Raw genomic sequence first — 24,722 nt, 5'->3', positions numbered from 1 at the left:
ATGATGGTGTTGCATGAAAATATTCGGTTTACAAGCTCACAGCTTGTAGATCAGCTTATATTTTATGTTTTTAGTTTTTTTTATAATGACCAAAATAGGTATGGCAGGTTCAAAGTGGTTAAAATGATCATACTGTATTCATGTTTTATAGCTACGTATTGCTGCTTCTGGCATGTGTGATGTGCAACATTAGTGTTACTTACATCAACAATAAATAACTGTTTAATTCATTTTAAAAAATCTGATAAGATTTAAGCCTGGTCATTGTGCCTACCTGCATGTATGTGATTATTACAAAAACTAAAAGAACATAGATCTGTTCTGACAGGCACCCAGTGTGCATTTGATGCAGATGAATCCTTTTTTTTTATGTGATTAATATTTTCTACTGGTTAGATCTCCTGGCGGAGTTTAAAAACAGACTCTCTTTCATGCGTCCCCGAGGGACGAGAGGCCAGTGATTTCAAAGGACACTCGACACACGAACAACACACGACTTCTGACTTTCACCAGAAAAAAAGGGAAGAGACTGTATTTGAAATGTTCTGTATATACACGAATACACGCATACAAAATGCTATACACACATACATACACACACACACATACGCACACACACACACACACACACACACACACACACACACACACACACACACACACACACACACACACACACACACACACACACACACACACACACACACACACACACACACACGCATGCACGCACACTGAGCATAGTAAAGTGAATTGGTAGCATATACACACATTTTATAAAGGCTACTTTTTTCAGCGATCATAACATAAAGAGGCTGTCGTAGGGGGCGAGGTCATTGCTCCGTCCTTAACGGATTTCATGATCAAAGTCTGTAAAAGTCTCTTCCTGGTCTCTGCAGCTCCTCCAGAACCCAGGGGAGGTCCGGGGCTTCGGCGGGGGGGGCGTACTGTATATGAATGCGTTAATTAGAGCAGGATCTCCTCTGAGAACGCACAGAGGTACTTGCATATTCTTTATGGAGAATGCTCCTCGTGGGGCAAAGGGGGTCCTTGTGGTGTGACATATCCTTGCCCCCCACAATCTTTGTCTGTCTGAGATTTCTTAGGCCAACGCCTCGGTTTGAGAGGGCATCTGAAGGACATCTGGTTTGTGCCTCTGTCTTTTTAAGACTTCGAACCATGCTCCTCAAACACTTTAATAATAATAATAATAATAATAATATTATCCACGTATCCTAACACTTGGAAAAATCACATTGGCTCGTGTGTCAACGTCATACCTAGCGTGCAACGGTCAAGTCTTTAGCATAACTTAAAGCAGGTACCATACAGGATAGTCAATAGACGTAGAAGGTCACAATGAGAAAAATTATATAATGAATATGTCCAAGTTATATTTGTGTCCCGGTGTCATCGTCTGTGTGCCAGTACGACGTGTTCAAATGCGCAAAATCCATTCCGTCTGCAAGGCACTGTGTGAAAGACTTTCAGTGCACTGCTTTATAAAGGGCTATTATACCAACAAATACTGAAGAATGGTGCATTTTCATACCCTGGTCTATTTGTAGATAAAAAGTATGGCTTTTTTTTTTTTAACAAATAGTGATAGAAAAATGTCCTTAACCATTACTGTAGTATTTTCAGCTTTCGCTAATGCTACATACAATAATTTGAAGAAAATATTACAGAGTAAGCATAAGATATTATGGACAATGTAGAAAACAGAATTCTCCTGAAATAACCAGTTTCCAATTGTTCAATCAGTGCTTTTTTTTACTTCCTGATGTGTTTAGACGGTAACACTGGACGGAAAGATGAGGTGTCCGATCATCGTTTGATGTCATGTACTGTAAGCAACAAACATAATCTGAAGGGTGATTTATACTTGCATGCCGAAAAGAACTGATCTACACGTTCACAACGCGCTGTGCTGCAAAATCACCCTTAAAAGAACACTTCACCCATTTTACAACCTTCGTATAACTGATCCTCATTAATGCTCGTACCATCTTTCTGTGCCTTCGTATAACTGATCCTCATTAATGCTCGTACCATCTTTCTCTGCCGTAGACAGTTCAGACACCTGCCTACCAATGACATCATCAGTGGTGGTACCCCTGATGATGCTGGGAAATAAAGGCTGTATTTTCCATTCGCTGAGAATACTTTGTTGTTACATAACACAAAATAGTTTGTTTGAAATGACCACACCTGCCTACGATGATGTCATTGGTAGGCAGGTTTCTGACCTGTCCACAGCCCACCTCTGAGACACAGAGTGAGTAGACAGAAATGGTACCATCTTATAATGAGCATTAGAGAGGATCAATGATATGAAGATATGGTTGAAAATGGGTAGCCATTGTAGCATGCTGTTGCATGCTGTCAGGCAACAGATAAGACACCAAAAAAATACCAGACGCTTGGTGAAGGCCGGAAAAAGAGCAATATGTGAAAAATCCCAACAATTCCTCAACTGCACTGAAGGAGACGTTTACAGAGTCTGTTCCCTCTCAGCTCATCATGTTCAGGAACTTGCTCTCCTCAGCCAGAGCGGTGAGCATGGAGCTCATGTCACCGATGGCCATGTTCCCGATGCCCGCCGGCACCGAGGCCAGCGTGACAGAGTTCCTGGGCGTGGTGAGACGGGAGGAGGTCTGGGAGAGGCTCTGGAGGAGGCCAGGGCTCAGCGTACCCGACATCAAGCTGGAGTGGTCTCCGTCGTCCAGCATGGCATCAAAGTCGATCTGGGCATGCTCCGTGGAGCCACCGGCGGAGGTGCTGCTGGTGACCTGATTGACGCCCGGGGACGCCATGTTGGCTATGGTGGTACTGCGGTTGTTGTTGTTGGTGCCGGCAGGGCCCCCGCACGGCGACATGGGGGCGTCGAAGCCGTCGGGGCCGGGTTCAAACATATGGATCTGCCCTGTGTAATACAAGGCAGAGCCTGGGTTCTGGACCGCTGACACATGGGGCCTCTTGGGACTGGCCTCTGAGGTGTTGTTGGCGTGACTGGGGTTCAAAGTGGACGACGGAGGGAAGCGGCTCTGTTGCATAACGCTGGACCCTGAGAGCTGTCTGCCCAAAGACTTGGGCTCCATGGGAGGCCTGGGCTGCAGCAGACCTCTGCCTCCATCGTGGAAGCCAGGCTGCTGCTGGGGAGGAAGGGTGTAATTCTGCTGCGCCTCCACATGATTCATATGTGGATAGCAATCAGCCTGAGTCCTGGTTCTGTAGATTGGCATTTGCGGGTTACCCTGACCTGCCATGGCGTTATATGCAGGTCTCGTGCCGATGTTCCCAGCCACGGAGTTGGGGATCGCCTCTTGCTGGGGACCAACCTGCTCGGCAAAACCGTTGCCTTGTCTCTGCTGCTGCAGAGATGTGTTGATCATCCTCTGGTTGCTGCGCTGCATGTATCCCTGCAGAGCCATATTGTGATTCATAGACATCACCTGCTGGTTGCTGCCCAGGCCCTGGCCAGACCCCTGGAAGGGGCCAAAGTTGTGTCTCTGCGGTACGATGGCTAGGTTCCCCCTGGGAGGCGGCTTGGCTTTGGCCTCCATGGTGCCGGAGCTCACCTCATTCCACTGGACCGGCATGCTGTTCTTGTTCATGTCGGACGGTTGCTGCTGATGCTGCTGACAGGCCTGGAGGCCCGGTCCAGTCTGGGGCATATTGGCATCCACCAGGGCCATCCTCCTCTGCCCATAGAACGACTGCTGTTGCTGGGATGCCATGCCTCCGTGGAAGCCCTGAGCCTGGGCTTGGTAGTTGGCTTGGCCAGTGTTCTGGGACCTGAGGTACTGGACCATGTCATCTGGAAGGACCAAGTCCTCCTCTCCGCCCTGATCCACTCCTCCATCCACTGCCATGTTCTCCATGGCAACGTTCTCTGAGATGCTGGGCGGTCTGGGGTAGAAGGGGTGTCTCTGTAGGCTACCGTCTGAGCGGGTGTAGCCTTGCATGGCAGCCAGCCCCCTGTAGCGATCTGCAGCAGATGGAGGGAGGGCGGGGTTCATGCTGTTCATGCTGTTGTAGCGCTGCACCCTGGGCAGGGACAGGGGGTCGACCGTCGGCCGTCGTACCGGGTCGCTGGCCCGGCGCGGCAGGCTGTCCGGTACCTCGTGGGGCAGCATGCTGCGGTTTCCATAGCCCAGGTCACTGCAGCGCCGCGGCACAGCACCAGGAGGCGGTTGGAGGAAGGAGTGGGAGGCGGACTGGTCCTGGGATTCACCGTACAGTGCCATGCGAGTCCGGAGGCTCATCCGCTCCATATTTGGGAGCGGGGTGGGCGGGGCTCCCCCGGTGGCGGCCGCGTATGTGGCCTTGAGGCGGTAGTGTTCCGCTGGTGTCAGGCTGAGCAGGCTAGGGAGACCTCCACCTCCTCCACCCATGCCTCCGCAGTGGCTGGCCTCGCTGGAGCGCCTTGAGAGGTCGGTGGAGATGGGGTCGTACGAGTCGGCAGAGCTGATGTTGTTGTGGCGGCTTCCGCCGAACTGCGAGGTGTCGCTGGAGCGGCGGCTGGAGTAGCAGTGGGAGATGCCGGACGAGCGCCTGCTGAGGGTGTAGGCCGAGCTCATGGTGCTGGTTGTGCTGTCGCGCCGCTCATTCAACTGGTTCAACAGCGTCACCTCACAGGAGGACAGGTCAGCCAGCCGCTGGTCAGGATACGGAACGTTCAGACCACTCAGAATGTTGTTTTCCAGCAGGGATCCTGATGGAGAACATAATATGTTATGGTCACACATGATGTATGTGCATGTACAGTATGTGCTTTGTTTTATGGAAAATGTTTCTACATTCTTTTGGGCTTGCTGTCACGTAACCGATCACCTCTATGAATTAAAACAACAGCTATTCACCGCCCAACAACCAACATCAACCCGACCGCCCATCTAACAACCACCCAGCTAACCACCACCCAACCACCGTCACCACAAAACCAACCCGACTTCAAAGCACAAATCAATCCATCCTCACCGACAGCAGGTATGGGAGGCAGCTTGGTGTGGTTGCGGTGTCCCTGTGGGTGCAGCGGAGTGTCACTGGCCCAGGGACAGACGTCCCTCACTGTCTTCAGCCTCTCTTTCTTGATGTTCTCCAGTTTGATGGTCACGCCGCCTCCGTGACCCCCGGCCTTCCTCATCTGGAGACCCACGCCGGGGCCCGCGTGGGGGCCCCTGCCCCCGCCCCCGCCCCCGGGCATGGTGGAGTCGACCACGGGGCCCTCGTCCAACGCACTCAGATCCCCAAAGCTGCCCCCGCTGTGCACGGCCATCTCTACTCCACTGTCATTGTTGTTGGTGCTGCCAAGAGGCGATGGTTCACTGCTGCATGACGAGACACCACCCGGACTGGACTGATATGTCTGGACACCAGAGCAGAGGAGGAGGAGGAGAGAGGAGAGAGGACAGGAGGAGAAAGGAGGGGAGAAGGAGAGAGGAGAGGTGAGGAGAAGATGGAGGGAAAAAGGGACATAAGAGGAGGTTTATATCAGTATAGAAACTTCATTATAATTGATTCTTGAGGTTGGTTCAGTGAACTTCAGTCTTCTACTGGACAGAATCTTCATCACATTGTCCTCATCGTTAATAAAAGAGGCAAACCACCAAGAGGCGGTGGTTTGCACTGATTTTCGAACTAGGGGCCTTAGTTCTAAAATCTGGGGTAGAAGATCCCAATTAAAACTATAAAACTACAAGAATAATTACTACAAGAGTACTCCCTGACGGCCTGCCCAATGAAGTTGGTATGCAAACTCTGAACGGTTACATGATATCTGCCTTGTGTTGGAGTCATGTAAAATGAATGCATGTGTTGTAAAACCTTGCACATCCTTCCCTACGGCTTTACAACAAACTATCATCACATCTCATTCTGTGTAAAGACGAGTGACTGATATCAGAGCAATTAGTACAACATTCTGATTGTTTTGAGGATGTTTTGTAATACTGTAACTAATGTAGTTCCACAATATCATGCATCATAGATGTGGCTTTACAAAAGGAGTGGATAATGGATGAGCTGCGATGCTCCCAGTGCAGTGGTGGTAGTAATTCAAACTAGCCCCCAAAAAATTAGAACGAGTCTTGATCTCGGTGTCATGCTGCACTGTTTGCTCAGTGTGTGAATATTAATGGAACAATGACTTTTATCATCGCTCCCACAGAGGTTGTTACCAGATCTCTGGTCAACAGGGGAATGCTACTGAATGCCAACGTGTGTGTGTGTGTGTGTGTGTGTGTGTGTGTGTGTGTGTGTGTGTGTGTGTGTGTGTGCGTGTGCGTGTGCTTGTGCGGTCCCATATTTCATGTGCAAGGGAGTGGGTGTTAAAGGTGCTATTGACGACATTCAGCGACTAGATGTTTAACTACAGTCCACATCACTACACCTCTGGTTGTTCCATTCCTTATTTCCTTGAGCTTTGAGCATTGTTGTTTGCAGCATAACACGTCGGCTGCCTTAGTAAAATGATTATTTCACAAATACACATGGATGCAATGATGTTGATTGATATGTTCAAACACTGTGTCCCATGCAGAGAGAGACAGTGTTAGAGCTCACCTCAGGGAAGACTGTCCGTTAGGAAAGGTTGGAAGGGGAGAGAAAAGTGTTAGGAAAAGAGACAGGCGGCATCAGCAGTTAAAACCTTGTTAGTAAAGTAGAATTCAGTAGAATTCTGTCCTACAAATCAATACACTAGAAACTGAGTGGTAAAAACTGTTCTTCTCCTGTCCACCAAAGGTGTTTCAGTTTATCGTTTATTAATATTTAATATTGTCGTGATTAGGGCTAGATTGTGTTGTCTTTCAAATATAAACAGTGATTCTGTTTAAAAGACCAGGTTAAAGTGTTAGGTCATGCAGGTCATGTGTTAGGTCAACAGTTTGATTTGTGTTGACGAATGACGACGCATAATTAGCTGATCATCCATAGTATTATTCCCAAATATAGGATATACACTGTATGTACAGTATATATGTATGTATGTGTGTGCGCTTCGATGGTTGTGTCTGTGTGTGGGTGTGGGTGGCTGTGGGTCGGTGTGTATGTGTGTGTGTAAGAGGGGGAACCTTCACTGCTTTGATGCAGTTTCATACAGTCTCTTACCATCGAGTTTTCCGTTTTGATGGATTTGACCTGCAGACAGTCCTCCACTCCTCTGGGGGCACCGTTGGCCTCCGTCCGGCCCTCAGAAGAACCCCTGCTGCTCTGCTTGGCGTTGGCCTCGTTCTCTCCGCTGCCTCTGGGCGGTTGTGGTCTCCCGGGGACGTCGCTGCGCTGTTTCTTAGTGACGTGCGCCTCGGGGCCGTGAACGGTCTTCACGTGTTTCCTGAGAGAGCTGGGGTCCGTGTACCGCTTGGTGCAGCCCGCGATCTTACACACGTATGGTTTCTGACAACACACCATTCATAGTATTAACACACATGTTGGCCTGTGCCATTGTCAGTGGTGGAAGAAGTACTCACATTTTGTACTGTACAGTAAAGTACAGTACCAATACCACAATGTAGAAAGTACTTTTCACATTAATTCACATTAAAATATACTTAAAGGGATAAGGACTGAAAGTAAAAGTACTCATTTTGCAGAATGTCCCATTTCACAAGTTTCCAAATGATCAGTTTGAAAATAGCCAATGTTTAAATAGGGCTGAAATGGTTCATTTATGTTTTTTAATAGTAATCAAAATCTTCAAAAAGTAACTAGTAACTAAAGTTTTCAAATAATTGTAGTGAAGTAAAACTACAATATTTGTCTCTGAGATGTAGTGGAGTAGAAGCAAAAGTAAATGTACTTAGTTACTTTCCACCAGTAGCTATTCTGTGGATGTCATGCAGTGTGATGTTGTGCTACATACATGCGTATGACTGGTTACTGGCTGCTACTACCGGTATAAGTACATTCTTCTACTCCACTGCATCTCAGAGGCAAACGTTGTACTTTTTAATCAACTACAATTATTTGACAACTTTAATTACTAGTTACTTTGCAGATTTAGCTTATTAATACAAGACAGTGATACATGATGATGTATAATTATAGGTTAAGCAACCAAGCAGCACATAAAAAAAAGCCCCACCTTTACCAGCTGCAACATTAAAGTGATTAACACATTAATGCATTTCTAATTACGACCCAATAATATGATTGTGAAACGGACCCTTCTGCATAATGAGTACATTTGGTACTGTAAGTATGTTTTGAAAGTACACTTTTGTACTTTTACTCAAGTAAAACTTTGAATGCATACTTTTACTTTACAGAGTACATACATGGGGGTATTGTTACTTTTACTTAGGAAAAAACTACTACTTCAATATATATTATATGTATAGGGGTTGCTTACAATACATCACAATTCTTGGATAGAGAAATCATCCGTCATCCAAAAAAAAGGATGAGTTTGATGATAGCATCATTTGCCTCTGATGTGTGTTTGTCACAAAATTACAGTATTTAAACCTAAATACTGTTATTTTAGCGTTGTTTGTGGGATATTCTACCTTTGTCTTCTTGATCAGAGCTATGCAACAGACCTAACATCGTCCCGTACAGTAAACATGGTAATGACTGGTTCACCTCCACGCTACAGATGACTTGTGTGAACAACTGGGCTAAAATGAGATTAAATCTAATGCCTTGAAATCTGCCTCCAGTTAATGATCATAATAATGACTGTATCTGCGCAGCTCTTTCTAAAACACAGCGAAACCAAGTTCTTGAACAATCAAATCAAATACTGAGTTGAAGACTTTGTAATGTAGAAAAAGAATGGAATGAGATAACAGAGTCATGAGAAAAAGTGCTTGAAGACGCAAATAGATTTGAAAGATGATAATTTTACCAGGCAAGATGGCTGGTAAGGCAGTGTGTGTGTGTACCTCGTTGGAGTGTGTTCTGTTCTGGTGCTTGGCCCGGTCCGAGGCGTTAGAAAAGGCTTTGTTGCAGCCTTCATGTTCACACACGTAAGGTTTCTCTCCGGTGTGAGACCTGAGGTGAGTCTTCAAGTTCTCCAGACGAGAGTACGCCTTGACACATCCCTCGAACTGACAGACAGACAGACAGACAGACAGACAGACAGACAGACAGACAGACAGACAGACAGACAGACTCTGTGTGAATATCATTGTGTTTCAGACAGGGCAGCGTTCAACACTGCGGTAAAACCCTCAACAAAGCCTCGTGTCTCACTCTGTGTTTCACATACAGACCGTAATAATCTGTTATTCCTTCAGAACCCAGTGTGAGTTGAACTGGTATTGAAGGTGAAAGCACATCAGATTAGATTAGACATGAAAGCGGCGGACATAAAGACCCTCTCTTCATAAAAACACATGAGACGAAATGGTTTGGGTGGGGGGTATCGAGGGGGCGGGGGGGGGCTGAGAAGACAACGAGAGAGAGAAAAAAGGGAGCGAACCGGGGAGAAGAACACTGAGGAAAGAGGGAGAAAGACGCATATTGAAAGGCGTTCAGATGATGATGCACGAGGGACATCGTGCGCTGAAACAAGTACAGTATGGTCTTAATAAGGACCCATGGCCCCCACACTCTTGTCTGTAGATTTTAATTACCCACCCCCCCCGTGCTGTCAATCACCTTTATGAACCCCACCACCCTTCAGAAGTCCACCCTGGTGAAAACGTCTTTGAAGCTGCAGAGAGAGCAGCCTCTCAACTTGATCTCAGATATGAAGAGAACCCTGTGGTTTATCTACATGGAAGATATGTCTGTTAAAGCTGCAATTCTGAACTTATTTTAATGAGTAAAACGATATATTTTAACCAATCTGTATGGTAGGGCGTGTTAATACAAAATAATTAATCATCTCATTCATTGAGACATTTAGACCCAGGTGTCGGGTAGGACACCACCTACTGGTTGATAAGTCATTCTGCCTGAAGCTCATAAGCACAATTTCTCTCCTGGTAAAACAGGATGAGCGTCTTGGATGAGCGGTGGATATTTGGTCTCCCACGTGGGAGGGTCCGAATCCCGGATAGGGAATACACCATCTACTTTATTCTAGATGCACACCAGTCACAGTGTCAATATCACATGGTATAGCACTCCCTCTCGTGTATTATGGCTATTATACTGTTGTGTTATTGCTAACAGCTTGCGGCGGCCGTTGCTAGGTTACAGGGAAGGTAAACAAGTGGAATTTGTAGGGAGTGCTGTTGCTTCTCAGCCAATCACAACGTGAGGTCGGAACTAACTGTAGTATATTGAACATTTTACATTACAATGTTTTTTTTTGTATTATGCCGTAGCTCAGTGTGTGCGTGCGTGTGTGTGCGTGTGTGTGCGTGTGTGTGTGTGTGTACGTGCGTGTGTGTGTGTCCATAGCTAATGTTGCAAACAGCTGGAACGATCAGCGCCAAATTTCTTGTGCACACTGCCTGTAGGCCACAGTACTACCTCCATTCATTTTTTTCCACACATGTTTAATACTTTTTATAATGGAAGTCAATGGGGCTCGGCTGAAACTTTGGAGTCATACGTCATACAGTAGATAGATGACTGACATCACAGATGACTGAAGGCACAGCCAGTTTTCTAGTCAGTCAGTCAGTCAGTCAGTCAAGCTCCTCACCGTGCATTTGTGTGGTTTCTCTCCAGTATGTCTCCTCATATGAACCACTAACATGTACTGGGCCTTGAATGGTTTCTGCTCTCGGGAACACTCCTCCCAGCGACACACAAACTCCTTCTTCTCTCCGTGGATGTGATCGTTGTTGATGTGCTGAGGAGACAACAGGAAGTGACATCATTACATCCACAGGAAGGAGAAGAAGGCAGTGGAGAAAGTAATGGTGGGGTGATTGTGGGGATCTGATCTGGGGTCAGGTGTATGTGTGTGTGCGTGTGTGTGTGTGTGTGTGTGTGTGTGGGTAACAGCAGTGAGTCAGCAAAGAGCTTGCCATTTTCCCACAAGATGTTTCCTACTCCAAGCACACAGAGAGAGAGAGAGAGAGTGAGAGAGAGTGACAGTGCCATCCATCATTGTTGACATTAACTATTCATTCATCACCTGGAGACAAAGGACTATAATGTCTCAGCCTGTCTGTTTTTTCAGGCTGTGTGTGTGTGTGTGTGTGTGTGTGTGTGTGTGTGTGTGTGTGTGTGTGTGTGTGTGTGTGTGTGTGTGTGTGTGTGTGTGTGTGTGTGTGTGTGTGTGTGTGTGTGTGTGTGTGTGTGTGTGTGTGTGTGTGTGTGTGTGTGTGTGTGTGTGTTTCAGTTAAATATATTTTAAAACTAGCTCCTCCAATGAGCACCTTTTCTTAAAACTTTTGAACACATAATTAAATCAGTCATTATTTTGTATCACCCCCCCCCCCCTCCTCTCTCTCTATATGGTTTGATTTGACCCTTTGTCTGAATCACTTTAATTGGTCCTTTACCATAATATTATGATAATGTTGTTGAGTTTACTGTTGATCTAAGTCTGTCCTGCACCTCTCCTCTCCTTCTCCTCCTATAGAGGGGTCATAAGGGACAGGTGTCAGCATGTCTGTATGAGCTCACAATGCACCGCATCAGCGCCGCACTGTGAGCTTATAGATCTCTGTTTTCGGCATGCGACACCGTCGTACCACCTCCTCTCCTTTCCTAAAACCCAACTCGGTCCTGAGTCACGACCAGTGGTGAAAAAAGTACTCACATTTCTTACTGAAGTAAAAGTATCAATACTGCATTGTAGAAATACTCTGTTACGAGTAAATGCCCGGAATTCAAAATGTACTTGAGTAAAAGTACAACAGTATTGGTATCAAAATGTACGTAAAAGTACCAAAAGTAAAAGTACTAAAATGTTTGAAAATAGCAGATCTACAAGCTCACAGCACGTCGCATCGCGACGCATTGTGAGCTTAGATCGGCTATTTTCAAATAGCCTATGTATAAAATAGGGCTAAAGTGGTTAATGTATGTTTTATAATATAATAATTTACATCTGAAAAGTAATAAGTAACTAAGGTTTTCAAATAATTGTAGTGGAGTAAAAGTATAATATTTGCTTCTGAGATGTAGTGGAGTAGAAGTATTGAAAATAGGAAATACTAAAGTAAAAGTACCTCAAAAGTTTGAGTACAGTACTTGAGTAAATGTACTTAGTTACTTTACACCACTGGTCACGACCACAGAGGTTTATGCAATGCCTTTTACTGTCACCTTTTCCATTTCCTTTATATTTCCTTTGACAGCGGTCAGCTGACAGCGGACAGCGGTCAGTCATGTAAAGTGATGGAGGAAGGTGTCCACTTGAATAAAACATCAACAACAGGAACTTCTAGAAACATGTTGACTTGAGATGTATGTTTTTGGCCCCGCCAGGTGTAGGAGGTCAGCTGTTGTCTTTAAATTGTCTGGGCATGTAGGATTTACCCACAATACCTCTGTGGTGGATTATCCACGGATACCTCTGTGTTTTCTCTGAGCCCATAATTACGCCCTTCCTCAGGCCAAACAGGCTTTAGTGGTAAACACTCTGTCAAGTCACGTTACACACACACACACACACACACACACACACACACACACACACACACACACACACACACACACACACACACACACACACACACACACACACACACACACACACACACACAGACACACACACACACAGATAGATAGTAATAGTTTATTCATAAAGTATCTTTTGTAAGCTCTACCACCTTCTGGCTCCTGACAGAGTATCTCTGTCTGTCATGACTGCCAGCCAATAGGAGGACAGAAGAGATTACGCTGACACATGGCCCTTATGACTGCCAGCCAATAGGAGGACAGAAGTGATTATGCTGAGAAATGTCCCTTTTTACTATCAGCCATTACAGTCAATAGGAGGATAGTCGAGCCTTTTCTCATCTCCGAGGAGAAAAGCCTGGTTACGAACTAATGCACAGCGTGTCTAATAGGGCGAGACTTCCGTCACATACACTTCCCCCGGAAACTGTCTTTTTCGACCAATCACAGCATGGGTTTCATGCACAGGGAATGTAAACAGATCTGTAAACTTAACCTCTCCGTTTAGACACTCAACCGGCTAGGTCTCGCCCAGCGTGCATGGCCCTTATGACCGTCAGCCAATAGGAGGACAGCAACAGAGAGAAACCTCAGGAAGGAAGGACATAGCAGGGAAAGGCCAGCAGTCGTCAAACTCCAGAGCAGTTGGCATGACGATGGATTTATGAGCGGCCCTTCGGGGGGAGCTGGGGGTGTCGGAGGGAGCCAGGGGTTAGGGAATAGGGATCAGGGGTCAGGGGTCGGGAGGGGCAGGGGTTGAGGGACACAGCTGCAGGGTTTTGGGGGTTTGAGCCGACGGGCTCATTAACGTGACCAACAGGAAGAGATCAGCTAACACACTGATCTCTGGTCAGACTCAGTCAGCACCGCTTTAATGAGAAGCAGGACACTTTCTACTGTTGAGACATTAAAGGAAAGGTGAGGACTGTTTGTTTAGGAAATGACTTCCACTTCGGTCCGCTGCTGGTTCTATATAATACCATTATACTGTCTGAAAGTCTGTCTCTCCCTCTCTCCCTCTCTCTCTCTCTCTCTCTCTCTCTCTCTCTCTCTCTCTCTCTCTCTCTCTCTCTCTCTCTCTCTCTCTCTCTCTCTCTCTCTCTCTCTCTCTAGTGAGGTGAAATACTCACATGGACCAGTTGTTCTTGTGTGTCGTGTTCCTTGGAACATCCTTCCCAGTGGCAGTTGGTTTCATAGAATGCCTCCACTTCCTGTTTACATTCATCCCTGTCCAGCTCTTCACTCAGGTCCAGAACCCCTCCGCAGTGATCCTGAAATCACACATCATAACACAACACAACATTATACATGACTATACTGTGACAACAAAGGGTGCAAGTACTGTACATGTGGACAGCAACTTCACTCTGGTTGAGATTGAGTGAATGCTATTATCAAAAATATAGCTTATTTCAAGACAGAGACCAGATTGTGTTAATGGTCATATATATTTGACCGTAACTTATGCTTATATTATATATTATATGCTTATATTGCAGCTGAGTATTAGATTTCTGTCCGGTTGATTAGTGCTATTAACATTTCCAATATAGAGTACGATGATGTCGGCAGGAGAACTCAACTCAACATGCAAAATGAGATTGCACCTGAGAACTATTATAATGAATAACAAGTTTCAGGTGGGACATGATTCAGTGAGACATGGAAGTTGAGTGAGAGACAGTGGAACAGTCTCTCACACGCGCACACACACGCACGCACGCACGCACGCACGCACGCACGCACGCACGCACGCACGCACGCACGCACGCACGCACGCACGCACGCACGCACGCACGCACGCACGCACGCACGCACGCACGCACACACACACACACACACACACACACACACACACACACACACACACACACACACACACACACACACACACACACACACACACACACACACACACACACGCTACTGTCCTATCTGAGGTGTGTTTTCTGTGCATATATCTTATCAGCTTTTCAACTCTTGATGGATGTTGATAGATCACAGCAGGTGACAGCACATGGTTTCTCATTGAATAACACTGCATTATTATTCACTATTGATCATCAATTAAGGGAATTAGGAAGGGTATTAAGTGGGTGGAACTTTCTGTAGGGCAGACAACAATGTAAGGGATGTGCTGTTTGAGTTGCCGATTCATAAAATAAATTGTATTCAGCTTCCTCCAAGTCATCACCCATTCAAAACAATCTGCTGTATACAAGATGAGAAGTGGAACAACACCACATTAAACATCTAACATCACACAGAGGAATGTTGTTTTTGTTATATGTTATTAATGTTTCAGAATTCAACATTTTCTACTCAAATTTTTATTGAGTATTTGAATGAATACACAATAGTGTAACTCATTTGTGTGGTAAAGTATGTTAACCCATTAAAACCAGGAAAGCATCTATGTCATTTTAGAGTTTAACCACTTTAAGCATTATTTTATACTTTGGATATTCAAAAATAGCAGATATATTATATTTTCTAAAGCAAACACAAATTTGCTTCTGGGGGTCCCTGGAACAAAATATTTTGAGATGGGGGTCCAAGGCCAAATACATGTCATTTCAGGGGTCTTTGACATGAAAAAGTTTGAGAACTACTGATATGGAAACATACGTATTTCAGAAAACTGTTTAGAAGACATTTGTAGAATTGACCTCAGGTCTATATAATACAATATAACTACCGTAGTACATCTGCAGTTGTCGTCCATTGACACATTTAGACCCTTGTGTTGGGTAGGACACTGGTTGACAAGTAGCTCTGCCTGAAACTCATAAGCCCAATATCTCCCCTGGCCAAGCAGGGATTCCCTCTTACTAAGCGGAAGATGTTTGGTTTCCCACGCACAACCTGGGTTTAAATCCCAGGGGTTATCAGTTGCAGATACCTCTCTCCGTTGGGAGAGGACGTAAAACGTATGGATCGTAGCTTTAAATGACCATGAAAGTGAATGTGGTTCATACATGGTTCAAACTGGTCCCAGTCCAGTGTTTGTGACTTCCAGTACCTGAGAGGAAGGGGAGATCGGCAGTGGTCCTTCATCAGCTTCTGTCTTCACCTTTGACCTTTTGGTGATGATCATCATTGGGTTGACCGTGCTGCTAACTGCTGGGTCGCCACCAGCATTCTGGAGGGCAGACAGACATTTATTTATTTAAATAAAAAAAAATCTTCCAAAAACAAAGCAGAATTTTCAAAGTTTTGTAACTTCTAGATTGGCTTTTATAAAAGTTATAACATTAATCAAATTAAGTGGTTAAAATGTCCCTCTGACAGAATGTTCTCCTTATTTTCAAGGAGAGAAAATGAGAGAATTTCATTCATTCATTCATGAATGGCAGCAATGACGTCAAGCGATGCACCCGATAAGACAAAACAACACGTTTGACATCTCATTTTGTAGAGAAATACACAGAAGACATAGTATATATTTTTTTCCCACACTATATACTGTATATGATCTCCTCATAGCCATGGGATTTAGGACACAAAATCGGCAAAATGTTTTATCACTGAGTATTTTACTGTGATCTACAGTATCCAGCTCATCCAGGTTCCTTAAGCACTGATCTCCTGTCAGTGGGACAAGAATAACTTTCCAGTGGTTGCTGACAGCCAGAGGGAGAAGCAGGCTGGAGATCAGATAAAGCCCAGAGATACCACAGCGTTGTTGTTGGCTGTGCTGCGGGGGCCGTTTGCTGAGCAATGAGGGGCCCAGGCAGCACCAGGCACCGGGGCCCATAACTCCCAGAACCACCCGACACACAGACTAAACAATTTAGACTGCTTTATGAACGCCAAACCACCAGGAAATATGAAGAGAGATGAGTTATTATAGACTCTACTGGAGAGTCAGATGGACAGACAGACATATTGACAGACATATAGATGGACAGACAGACAGAAGGACAGACAGACATATAGACGGACAGACAGAGAGAAGAAGGTAGACAAAAAGATATGCAGACAGACAGGTCATTTTATACCTGATGAACGACGAGGAAGATATTAAAAGTGTGTGTGTGTGTGTGTGTGTGTGTGTGTGTGTGTGTGTGTGTGTGTGTGTGTGTGTGTGTGTGTGTGTGTGTGTGTGTGTGTGTGTGTGTGTGTGTGTGTGTGTGTGTGTGTGTGTGTGTGTGTGTGTGTTCATTGTTGGGGGTCCCGCCCCCCCCAACTGGCTGAGAACCAGGAAACATGGTTCTGATCAATGTCAACTCACAGTGCTGTGGTTTTGTGTGTGTGTGTGTGTGTGTGTGTGTGTGCGCGCGCGCATGTGTGTCGGGGGGATGTGTGTACGTGTGTTTTGCATTTGTGTGTATGTGTGTATTATGCCTTGTATGCTTTTACAGTATGCACGTACGTGTGTGTGTGTGTGTGTGTGTGTGTGTGTGTGTGTGTGTGTGTGTGTGTGTGTGTGTGTGTGTGTGTGTGTGTGTGTGTGTGTGTGTGTGTGTGTGTGTGTGTGTGTGTGTGTGTGTGTGTGTGTGTGTGGAGAGGAGTGAGTTAGTGAAAGGGAAGTTTACTTAAAGACAATCCACAGTGTAAACATCAGAGACAGACACAGAGACATAGCTCCTCATAGCTCTTATCGGAAACATAAAGTTAACGTAATACTGGAGACAGGGAGATCTGGATCTGAGTATATATGTATATCCTGTTAGTGGTAGATGAATGGCTGAATCATGCAGCATACTGAATAGCTGAAACATGCAATTAAATACTGGATGGTTGAAACATGGAATATACATGCTGGGTGGCTGAAACATACAATATGTACAGTACATACTGGAAGGATTATACATACTGAATGGATGAACACATTTCTCAGCAATAAAGGCTACATTAAACTGCATGAACCCTGTCTCTTCCTCTCTCTCTAAATACTAAAGAAATACCTGTGCTGTCACTGCTGGATTTAAGACCAGAGCTGGTCCAAAACACAATCGCTTTTTGGACTTTTCTAACTGTCCCTAAGAGAGCAATGTGCCAGACCACAACACATTTTAAGACCAACAACGCCCATTAGTGCACATTTGGTAGTTATACAATGTGGGCGCTGGGCGCGAAAATGACAAATGCGTTGGTCGTAAACTAGCAATGATAATTGCGCTGCGCCTGGCGCCATTTAGAGCGGGGTGTAAAATACGGCCCTGTACTGTATATCCTATTGGATACTGGATGGCTGAAACATACTCTATATACATACTGGATGGCTGAAACATAGTGTATATCCTATAGAATATTTGATGGCTGAAACATACAGTAGGCCTATACTATACATACTGTATATGTATGTACTGTGTGTACTGTTGGTACTATTTTAAAATAGTTCAACTAGCCGATCTATATCGACATGTTGTGAGCATGTAGATTGGCTATTTAAACTATTTAAAAATGTTCAAAATATAAAAAGATGCCCAAAAATGTAGGGAAGGCGAGGTAGGGCTGGACAGAGAAACGTTGCGCGGCTGATTGATTACACATGTTATTCTCACCTGGTTGGTGTCGGCGGTGCTGGTGTTGTGTGAGCACTCGGCAGGATGGGTGGAGGCTGCCAGAGGGTGCTGGCGGCTGGAGAAGGAGGAGGCGGCGGGCTGGACGAGGGGAGACATGTGTCCGAAGGCGCTCAGCCCTCTCTGCTGGGCCAGCAGCTGTTGGTAGGCCATGGGGTTGATGGGATGCGGGAAGCTGAATGATGGACTGACACAGCATCAACGACATGTCATCTCAAGGGCAACATTATACCATATTGTACTATCTTGTACTACTAATAGAAGTACAACAGTTAATCAAACTATAAAATAATTACCGATAATCAAGTTAAATAAACTAGACCATCTTGCATCGCGACGCTTTGTGAGCATGCAGATCAGCTTTTCTCACAATTTGTGTGTGATACTGTTGTTCGACACTATTATGCTTCTTTCTTTCAGTAGCACTTGGTTTTTATTTGTTATAATAAACAAGTGCCGTCATTTATCTTTCCGTTCCCACAGCAATATACAGACAACATGGGCATTTTTTTTTTACATGTATGAAAGGTGATTAATCATAATTAATGACAGCTAGACTGTCATTAAAATATCTGGCACGTCGTTTTGGAACCACTGATATATAATATAATATGAACATAGAAGACTATTGTATGGTTGTACAGTATATAAGAGTTGTATATAAGAGCGTCTGCTGAATGCCTAAATTGCTGTGCTGTACATCCATGTGTGTTCTCATGTCTACCTGATGCCTCCTACAGACAGGTGTCCGTAGGAGCTGCTGGCAGCGGAGCTGGACCTGGAGTTGTTGATGTAGGCGACCAGGGAGTTGGGGGAGGTGCGGATCATGGTTTGCAGGTCAATGCTGGCGTCGGACAGCGGCGAGATGGACAGAGCTCTCTTCCTGCTCAGCCTGGGCGTCAGTCTGGGACTGGAGAACCGAGACACTGGAAGCACACAGGAAGATGTCCCTGGTTAGATGTTTTTATATCTATGTCTGAGTCACTGGGACTTTTCAGATGAGATAAGATAAGGTGGGTTTTTCAACCACTTTTAACCTGGGTTAAATTTTGGGCATGTCGTTGGCATGTTGGTGGTCATTGTCAGTAAGTGTCAAAAATCTTTAAAAATAGTGAAAATAGCTGATCTACAAACCCACTACTCGTCGCATTGCAATGTGTTGTGGGCTTGTAGTGGGCTAGCGTCACTATTTATGAAAATGTTTGACAATGCTTAACAATTTGTGGGCTTATAAGGGCATAAGTGGTTATTACCTCTTCACCGTCAACAAGAACGCAATGAACTTCTTAACTTTTAGTTATAAAACGATGAGTGACTTGATGTTTAGTTCATTTTAAATTCACCAGAGTCAGCCAGAGAGCTCCATTTTAAATAACGGAACCCCTCAATAATCCTCAATAATAATCCTCAATAGAAACCACGCACGCACGCACGCACGCACGCATGCACGCACGCACGCACGCACGCACGCACGCACGCACGCACGCACGCACGCACGCACGCACGCACGCACGCACGCACGCACGTACGCACGTACGCACACACCCTCTGAGCCCTGATAGAAGCAACATTCTCCGTTCAACCACAGGCATTCTACTGGAGGTCATGGCCATGCTAAGCTACACCCTATCTCCTTCATCTGTGTAACACACACACACACACACACACACACACACACACACACACACACACACACACACACACACACACACACACACACATATGGCTCCGCTCGTTAAGATTCACGTGGTCTTTATGCATAATGAATCATTGTCAATAATTGCAGCGATAGCATCTCCTCTCAGAACCACTGTGTTGTTGTGTTGCTGCAACTGAAATGGAAGCAATTTAAACAAATTGATCTGAGAATAGCATGAATAAGAACAAGGCAGGCTCACACAAAGGTAGGGGTTGTGACCTCTGATGGGCCCTGGAAGGCTTGTAGTGTTCTCAGATGTACAACAAAGGAAAAGAAAAGTACAGTAAAAAGGACTTTCCCATGAAGTTTTTTGTTGATGTTCCCATGAACAAGTTGTTGTTGTTGTTAGTGTGTGCTATGTTAACTATTTTTGAACATTTGTGAAAATATAAAAATGAAGAGAAATTAAAGACAAACACCAGGTTGAAACTGTGTTAAATATATATATTTTAGGGTATAAAATGTGGCTCTGTATAGGGAAATGGGAGCGCACAAATTACTGTTATAGTATATCAAAGATAATTAATAACTTTTTGTACAGTATATTGCAATAATCATGAGTTGATTGTCACAAATCCCCAAGGAACACCTGGACTTGTCTCACGGCTCACCGTTTGGGACCCACTGCAACTACATCATCATCAAATCACAACACAAGGCCATGAAACTTCATAGATCTCAACTCAGTATCTGACATGTGGCGCAATCGTGCACGTGAGTGATTCCCACCACAGTTGAGCTCGGTAGTGCTCTTTTTGGTTCACTCAAAGTCCTGTGCATGTGAAACAAATGTATGTCTTTTTAAATAACTTGCCAACAAGGTAGGCTGGCCTTGCGGCTCACTTGAGCCTCGCCTCACAAGACCCAAGACCGTCGGAGTTGGCAAGCAGTATGGTGTAAAGTAACTAAGTACATTTACTCAAGTACTGTACTTAAATACAATTTTGAGGTACTTTTACTTTACTGGAGTATTTCCAATGTTCAATACTTTTACTTCTACTCCACTACATCTCAGAGGAAAATATTGTACTTTTACTCCACTACAATTATTTGAAAACTTTAGTTTTAGATCTGCTATTTTCAAACTACTACTTTTACTTTTGGTACTTTAAGTATATTTTGATGCCAATACTTTTGTACTTTTACTCAAGTAACATTTTGAACACAGGCCTTTTACTTGTAACAGAGGATTTCTATATTGTGGTATTGCTACTTGTACTTCAGTAAAATATCTGAGTATTCTTCCACCACTGTTGGCAAGCCATGCTGGACGGATAAGTCAATCACAGCCAGGAGGGCGGGGCTATGAGCTCAGCGGTGGGAATCACTTACACATGCAGATTGGTGGTCAATGGTCAAAAGGTCAAAGTTGGCACGCGGCTCAGCTAGGCTGACCTCTGGGTTGTGACAGTCAGAGAGAGAGAGAGAGGGAGAGAGAGAGAGAGAGAGAGAGAGAGAGAGAGAGAGAGACAATGAGACAGCCACTGAGAGATATAAGGAGAGGTACAGAGAATGGATGAACGAATGAAATAGACAGGTAGGAGATGAAGGAAGGAAGTGAGGAGATGAAGGGAGAAAGATGGAGAAAGACAGAGAGACAGAAAGAGACAGAGAGAGAGAGAGAGAGAGAGAGAGAGAGAGAGAGAGAGAGAGAGAGAGAGAGAGAGAGAGAGAGAGAGAGAGAGAGAGAGAGAGAGAGAGAGAGAGAGAGAGAGAGAGAGAGAGAGAGAGAGAGAGAGAGAGAGAGAGAGAGAGAGAGAGAGAGAGAGAGAGAGAGAGAGAGAGAGAGAGAGAGAGAGAGCAGTAAAGTTGTAGAAGTCAGCTGCTCAGAGCCAACAGGTGCAGAACATTAGAACTGGTGTGACAGACATAGAACAGGACCTGTGTGTGTGTGTGTGTGTGTGTGTGTGTGTGTGTGTGTGTGTGTGTGTGTGTGTGTGTGTGTGTGTGTGTGTGTGTGTGTGTGTGTGTGTGTGTGTGTGTGTGTGTGTGTGTGTGTGTGTGTGTGTGTGTGTGTGTGTGTGCGCACGTAGCTACATCATCAGAGGCGCCGGACACAGGAAACACCTAATGACCCCATCACACCTCCATACACACCTCCACACACACACACACACACACACACACACACACACACACACACACACACACACACACACACACACACACACACACACACACACACACATTGCACATCACCTACCACCACTGCCAACCTGCAAGTCCAGCCCATGTCGACCTAGTGAAGGTGGATTTACGTTCTCTCTACCTCACTGAAATAACACCACACACAACCCAGACACACCCACAGCCTTAACCCACATAGACCCAACACACACAAGAAAGAAGAAAGAAAGAAAGAAAGAAAGCAGGAAAGAAAGAAAGAAAGCAGGAAAGAAAGAAAGAAAGCAGGAAAGAAAGAGATAAGAGGGGTGTGCCATTAAAGACAGTGCAGGAATTTGTTACTTTTGATCTAGAAGAGTATTTGTCCGTATGTCCCTGTATGTATAACTCACCCAGATCTATTGTGCACTCTGCCAGCAAGCCAAGGTACACAGTTCCCGAATATCTTTTCAAATCAACTATTTGTATTTATTTTCTGAATTCATCATCTCAGACCCACCGCCCCGCCAGGCTAGACTGGCCTCCAAGTACTCATGTCTTATTGACGTCCAAACATGGAATTCCACATGGTACATATTTGGGCAAGACCAGTGTCATGCTGATTGCCAAATATGGAGATGACTGACATCATACAATACTAGTACTGCAGGCCCCCCCCCCCCCCCCGTTAGGGGTCAGCTGTCCCAAATATGGAGTTCTAGATGGAGTGGCCGCTGTTATTAGACCCGGTCATGTTTTGTTTTTCATTTGTCTATGGCAGTGATTCTGAACCTTTTGACACAGAGCCCCCCATTTGATACAACCCCCCCACCCCTATTTCTATCATATTTCTATAGGATAAAAATAATAGGAGAGAATAGAAGCCTGTTGAAATGAGCGGAACAGATATTAAACTATAATAAAACACTGACTCCAGGTACACACACGCACGCACACACACACACACACACACACACACACACACACACACACACACACACACACACACACACACACACACACACACACACACACACACACACACACACACACACACACACACACACACACACACTATTTGGAGAGTTTAATAGCTGGTCTAATTTAAAGGGTACCCTGGAACAAACAGATGTTAAGCTCCCACTGAGTGGTGATATGGCGCTCGCACTCGCGCATGTGTGTGTGTGTGTGTGTGTGTGTGTGTGTGTGTGTGTGTGTGTGTGTGTGTGTGTGTGTGTGTGTGTATGTATGTATGTGTGTTGTAGTCAGCAGGAGGACAGTGTGTTGTTTGTAATTGATGGATCTGGGCTCATATACAGGCTTATAATTACAGGAGCTTCAATACACAATCACGGTGTGTGTGTGTGTGTGTGTGTGTGTGTGTGTGTGTGTGTGTGTGTGTGTGTGTGTGTGTGTGTGTGTGTGTGTGTGTGTGTGTGTGTGTGTGTGTGTGTGTGTGTGTGTGTGTGTGTGTGTGTGTGTGTGTGGTGTGGTGTGTGTGTGTGTGTGTGGTTATTTTTATTTTTTATTATCTTAAGCATCTGTTTTAACTGAAATGACTGTGGAAAATCAGACTACAGTAATTGAAGAGTAAACTACTAAATCCTCATAACCCTCCCAGCCCTTTTCTATACCAGCCAGACCCTAAACACATGCCTATATAGCAGAGGTGGAAAGTAACAAAGTACATTTACTCATTACTGTACTTGAGTACAATTTTGAGGTATTTTCTACTTTACTAGTATTTCTAATTTTCAATACTTTTACTTCTAGTCCACTACATCTAAGGGGCAAATATTGTGCTTTTACTCTACTACAATTCTTTGAAAACTTTATAGTTACTAGTTACTTGCAGATTGTTATTAGTATTACAAAACATACATTAACCACTTCAGTCAAAATGATACCTTGGCTATTTGAAAATAGCAGATCTGTGGTGAAATGAACGGTGACTAAAGACCCATGAGGGAGGGAGGATATGGGGAGGATTAAGTGTCTAAAACTGAACCAGCCTTGTACCTTAGTTGTGTGTTAAACGTTATGTTGGGTGTGAATTGCTTCGTATTGTACTGTTTGTCCCTGTATGTAAGAAAAAGAAAAAGGGCATGAGTCTTACTGTATCTGTATTTGTCAAAACTACCCTACAACTACCTATGCTGAATAAAAATCATAAACATAAAAAAAAGAAAATAGCAGATCTACAAGCTCACAACGCGTCACAACAAGTGTGCTTGTAGATCTTTTATACATTTTGAAAACTTGAAATGGGACATTTCTGCATAATTTGTACTTTTACTTATGGTACTTTAAATACATTCTGATGTCAAGTACATCTTTTTTACGTTGTGGTATTAATACTTTTACTTAAGTAAAAACATTTGAGTACTTCTTCCATCACTGCTATATAGGGCCTGTGCAGGCCTGTCACAGGGCCGTCAAGGCCCTACTGTACACAAATATAGGCCCTACTGTACACAGATCCCTACTTAGGCCCAACGCAGGCTCTTACAAAGGCCCCTGAAACCTTTGTTTTCTCAAAGTGGAGTCTAAGAGGTTTGAAACACTGGGTTAAAACCAAACAACTTTATCTTTTACCAGAAGGGAACAGTTTATTAGATATCTGAACTAAAATGTCAGGTCCCTGAAATGTCTTTCTGAATGCTCTCACTTCTAATCCCCGGAGGTCTGGGAGAGTGAGTGTGACAGAGCTGGTTGTGGCCAGTGTGGTCAGCCCAATATAAATTATCTTTATTATATATGATGAGCACTGCCTTTACTCGTGCAAATCTTCATAACAATGTGTCATAATGAATAAAACATTCAGCCCTGTGATAAAATTCATCTTACTTCCATATTAT

At 44.6% G+C, this 24,722-nt stretch overlaps 1 protein-coding gene across 3 annotated transcripts in view; it reads right to left on the bottom strand.

Annotated features, from left to right (window-relative positions):
- Positions 1-943: 943 nt before the first annotated feature.
- gli2a (GLI family zinc finger 2a) overlaps positions 944-24,722 on the bottom strand; it is a 102,842-nt gene continuing 79,063 nt past the window's right edge. The window contains exons 6-15 of one of the 3 annotated variants that reach the window (XR_013932040.1): positions 18,787-18,988; positions 18,045-18,249; positions 15,557-15,676; positions 13,665-13,805; positions 10,604-10,753; positions 8,889-9,053; positions 7,114-7,398; positions 4,984-5,371; positions 2,066-4,717; positions 944-2,019 (exon numbers count right to left, since the gene is read on the bottom strand). Coding sequence is in view for 2 of the 3 variants with exons in the window: in XM_080412875.1 (XP_080269001.1) it covers positions 2,514-4,717; positions 4,984-5,371; positions 7,114-7,398; positions 8,889-9,053; positions 10,604-10,753; positions 13,665-13,805; positions 15,557-15,676; positions 18,045-18,249; positions 18,787-18,988 (3,860 nt within the window). In the remaining variant the exon portion in view is untranslated. Of the gene's footprint in view, positions 4,718-4,983; positions 5,372-7,113; positions 7,399-8,888; positions 9,054-10,603; positions 10,754-13,664; positions 13,806-15,556; positions 15,677-18,044; positions 18,250-18,786; positions 18,989-24,722 lie in introns of all 3 variants that reach the window. The other 2 variants (XM_080412875.1, XM_080412876.1) reach the window with 2 other exon arrangements.

This window comes from Gymnoscopelus braueri (assembly GCF_963280865.1).
Source record: "Gymnoscopelus braueri genome assembly, chromosome: 18".
NCBI lineage: Eukaryota > Metazoa > Chordata > Actinopteri > Myctophiformes > Myctophidae > Gymnoscopelus > Gymnoscopelus braueri.
The sequence above is the reverse complement of the archived record's forward strand: the minus strand, read 5'-3'. Positions and strand labels throughout refer to the sequence as shown.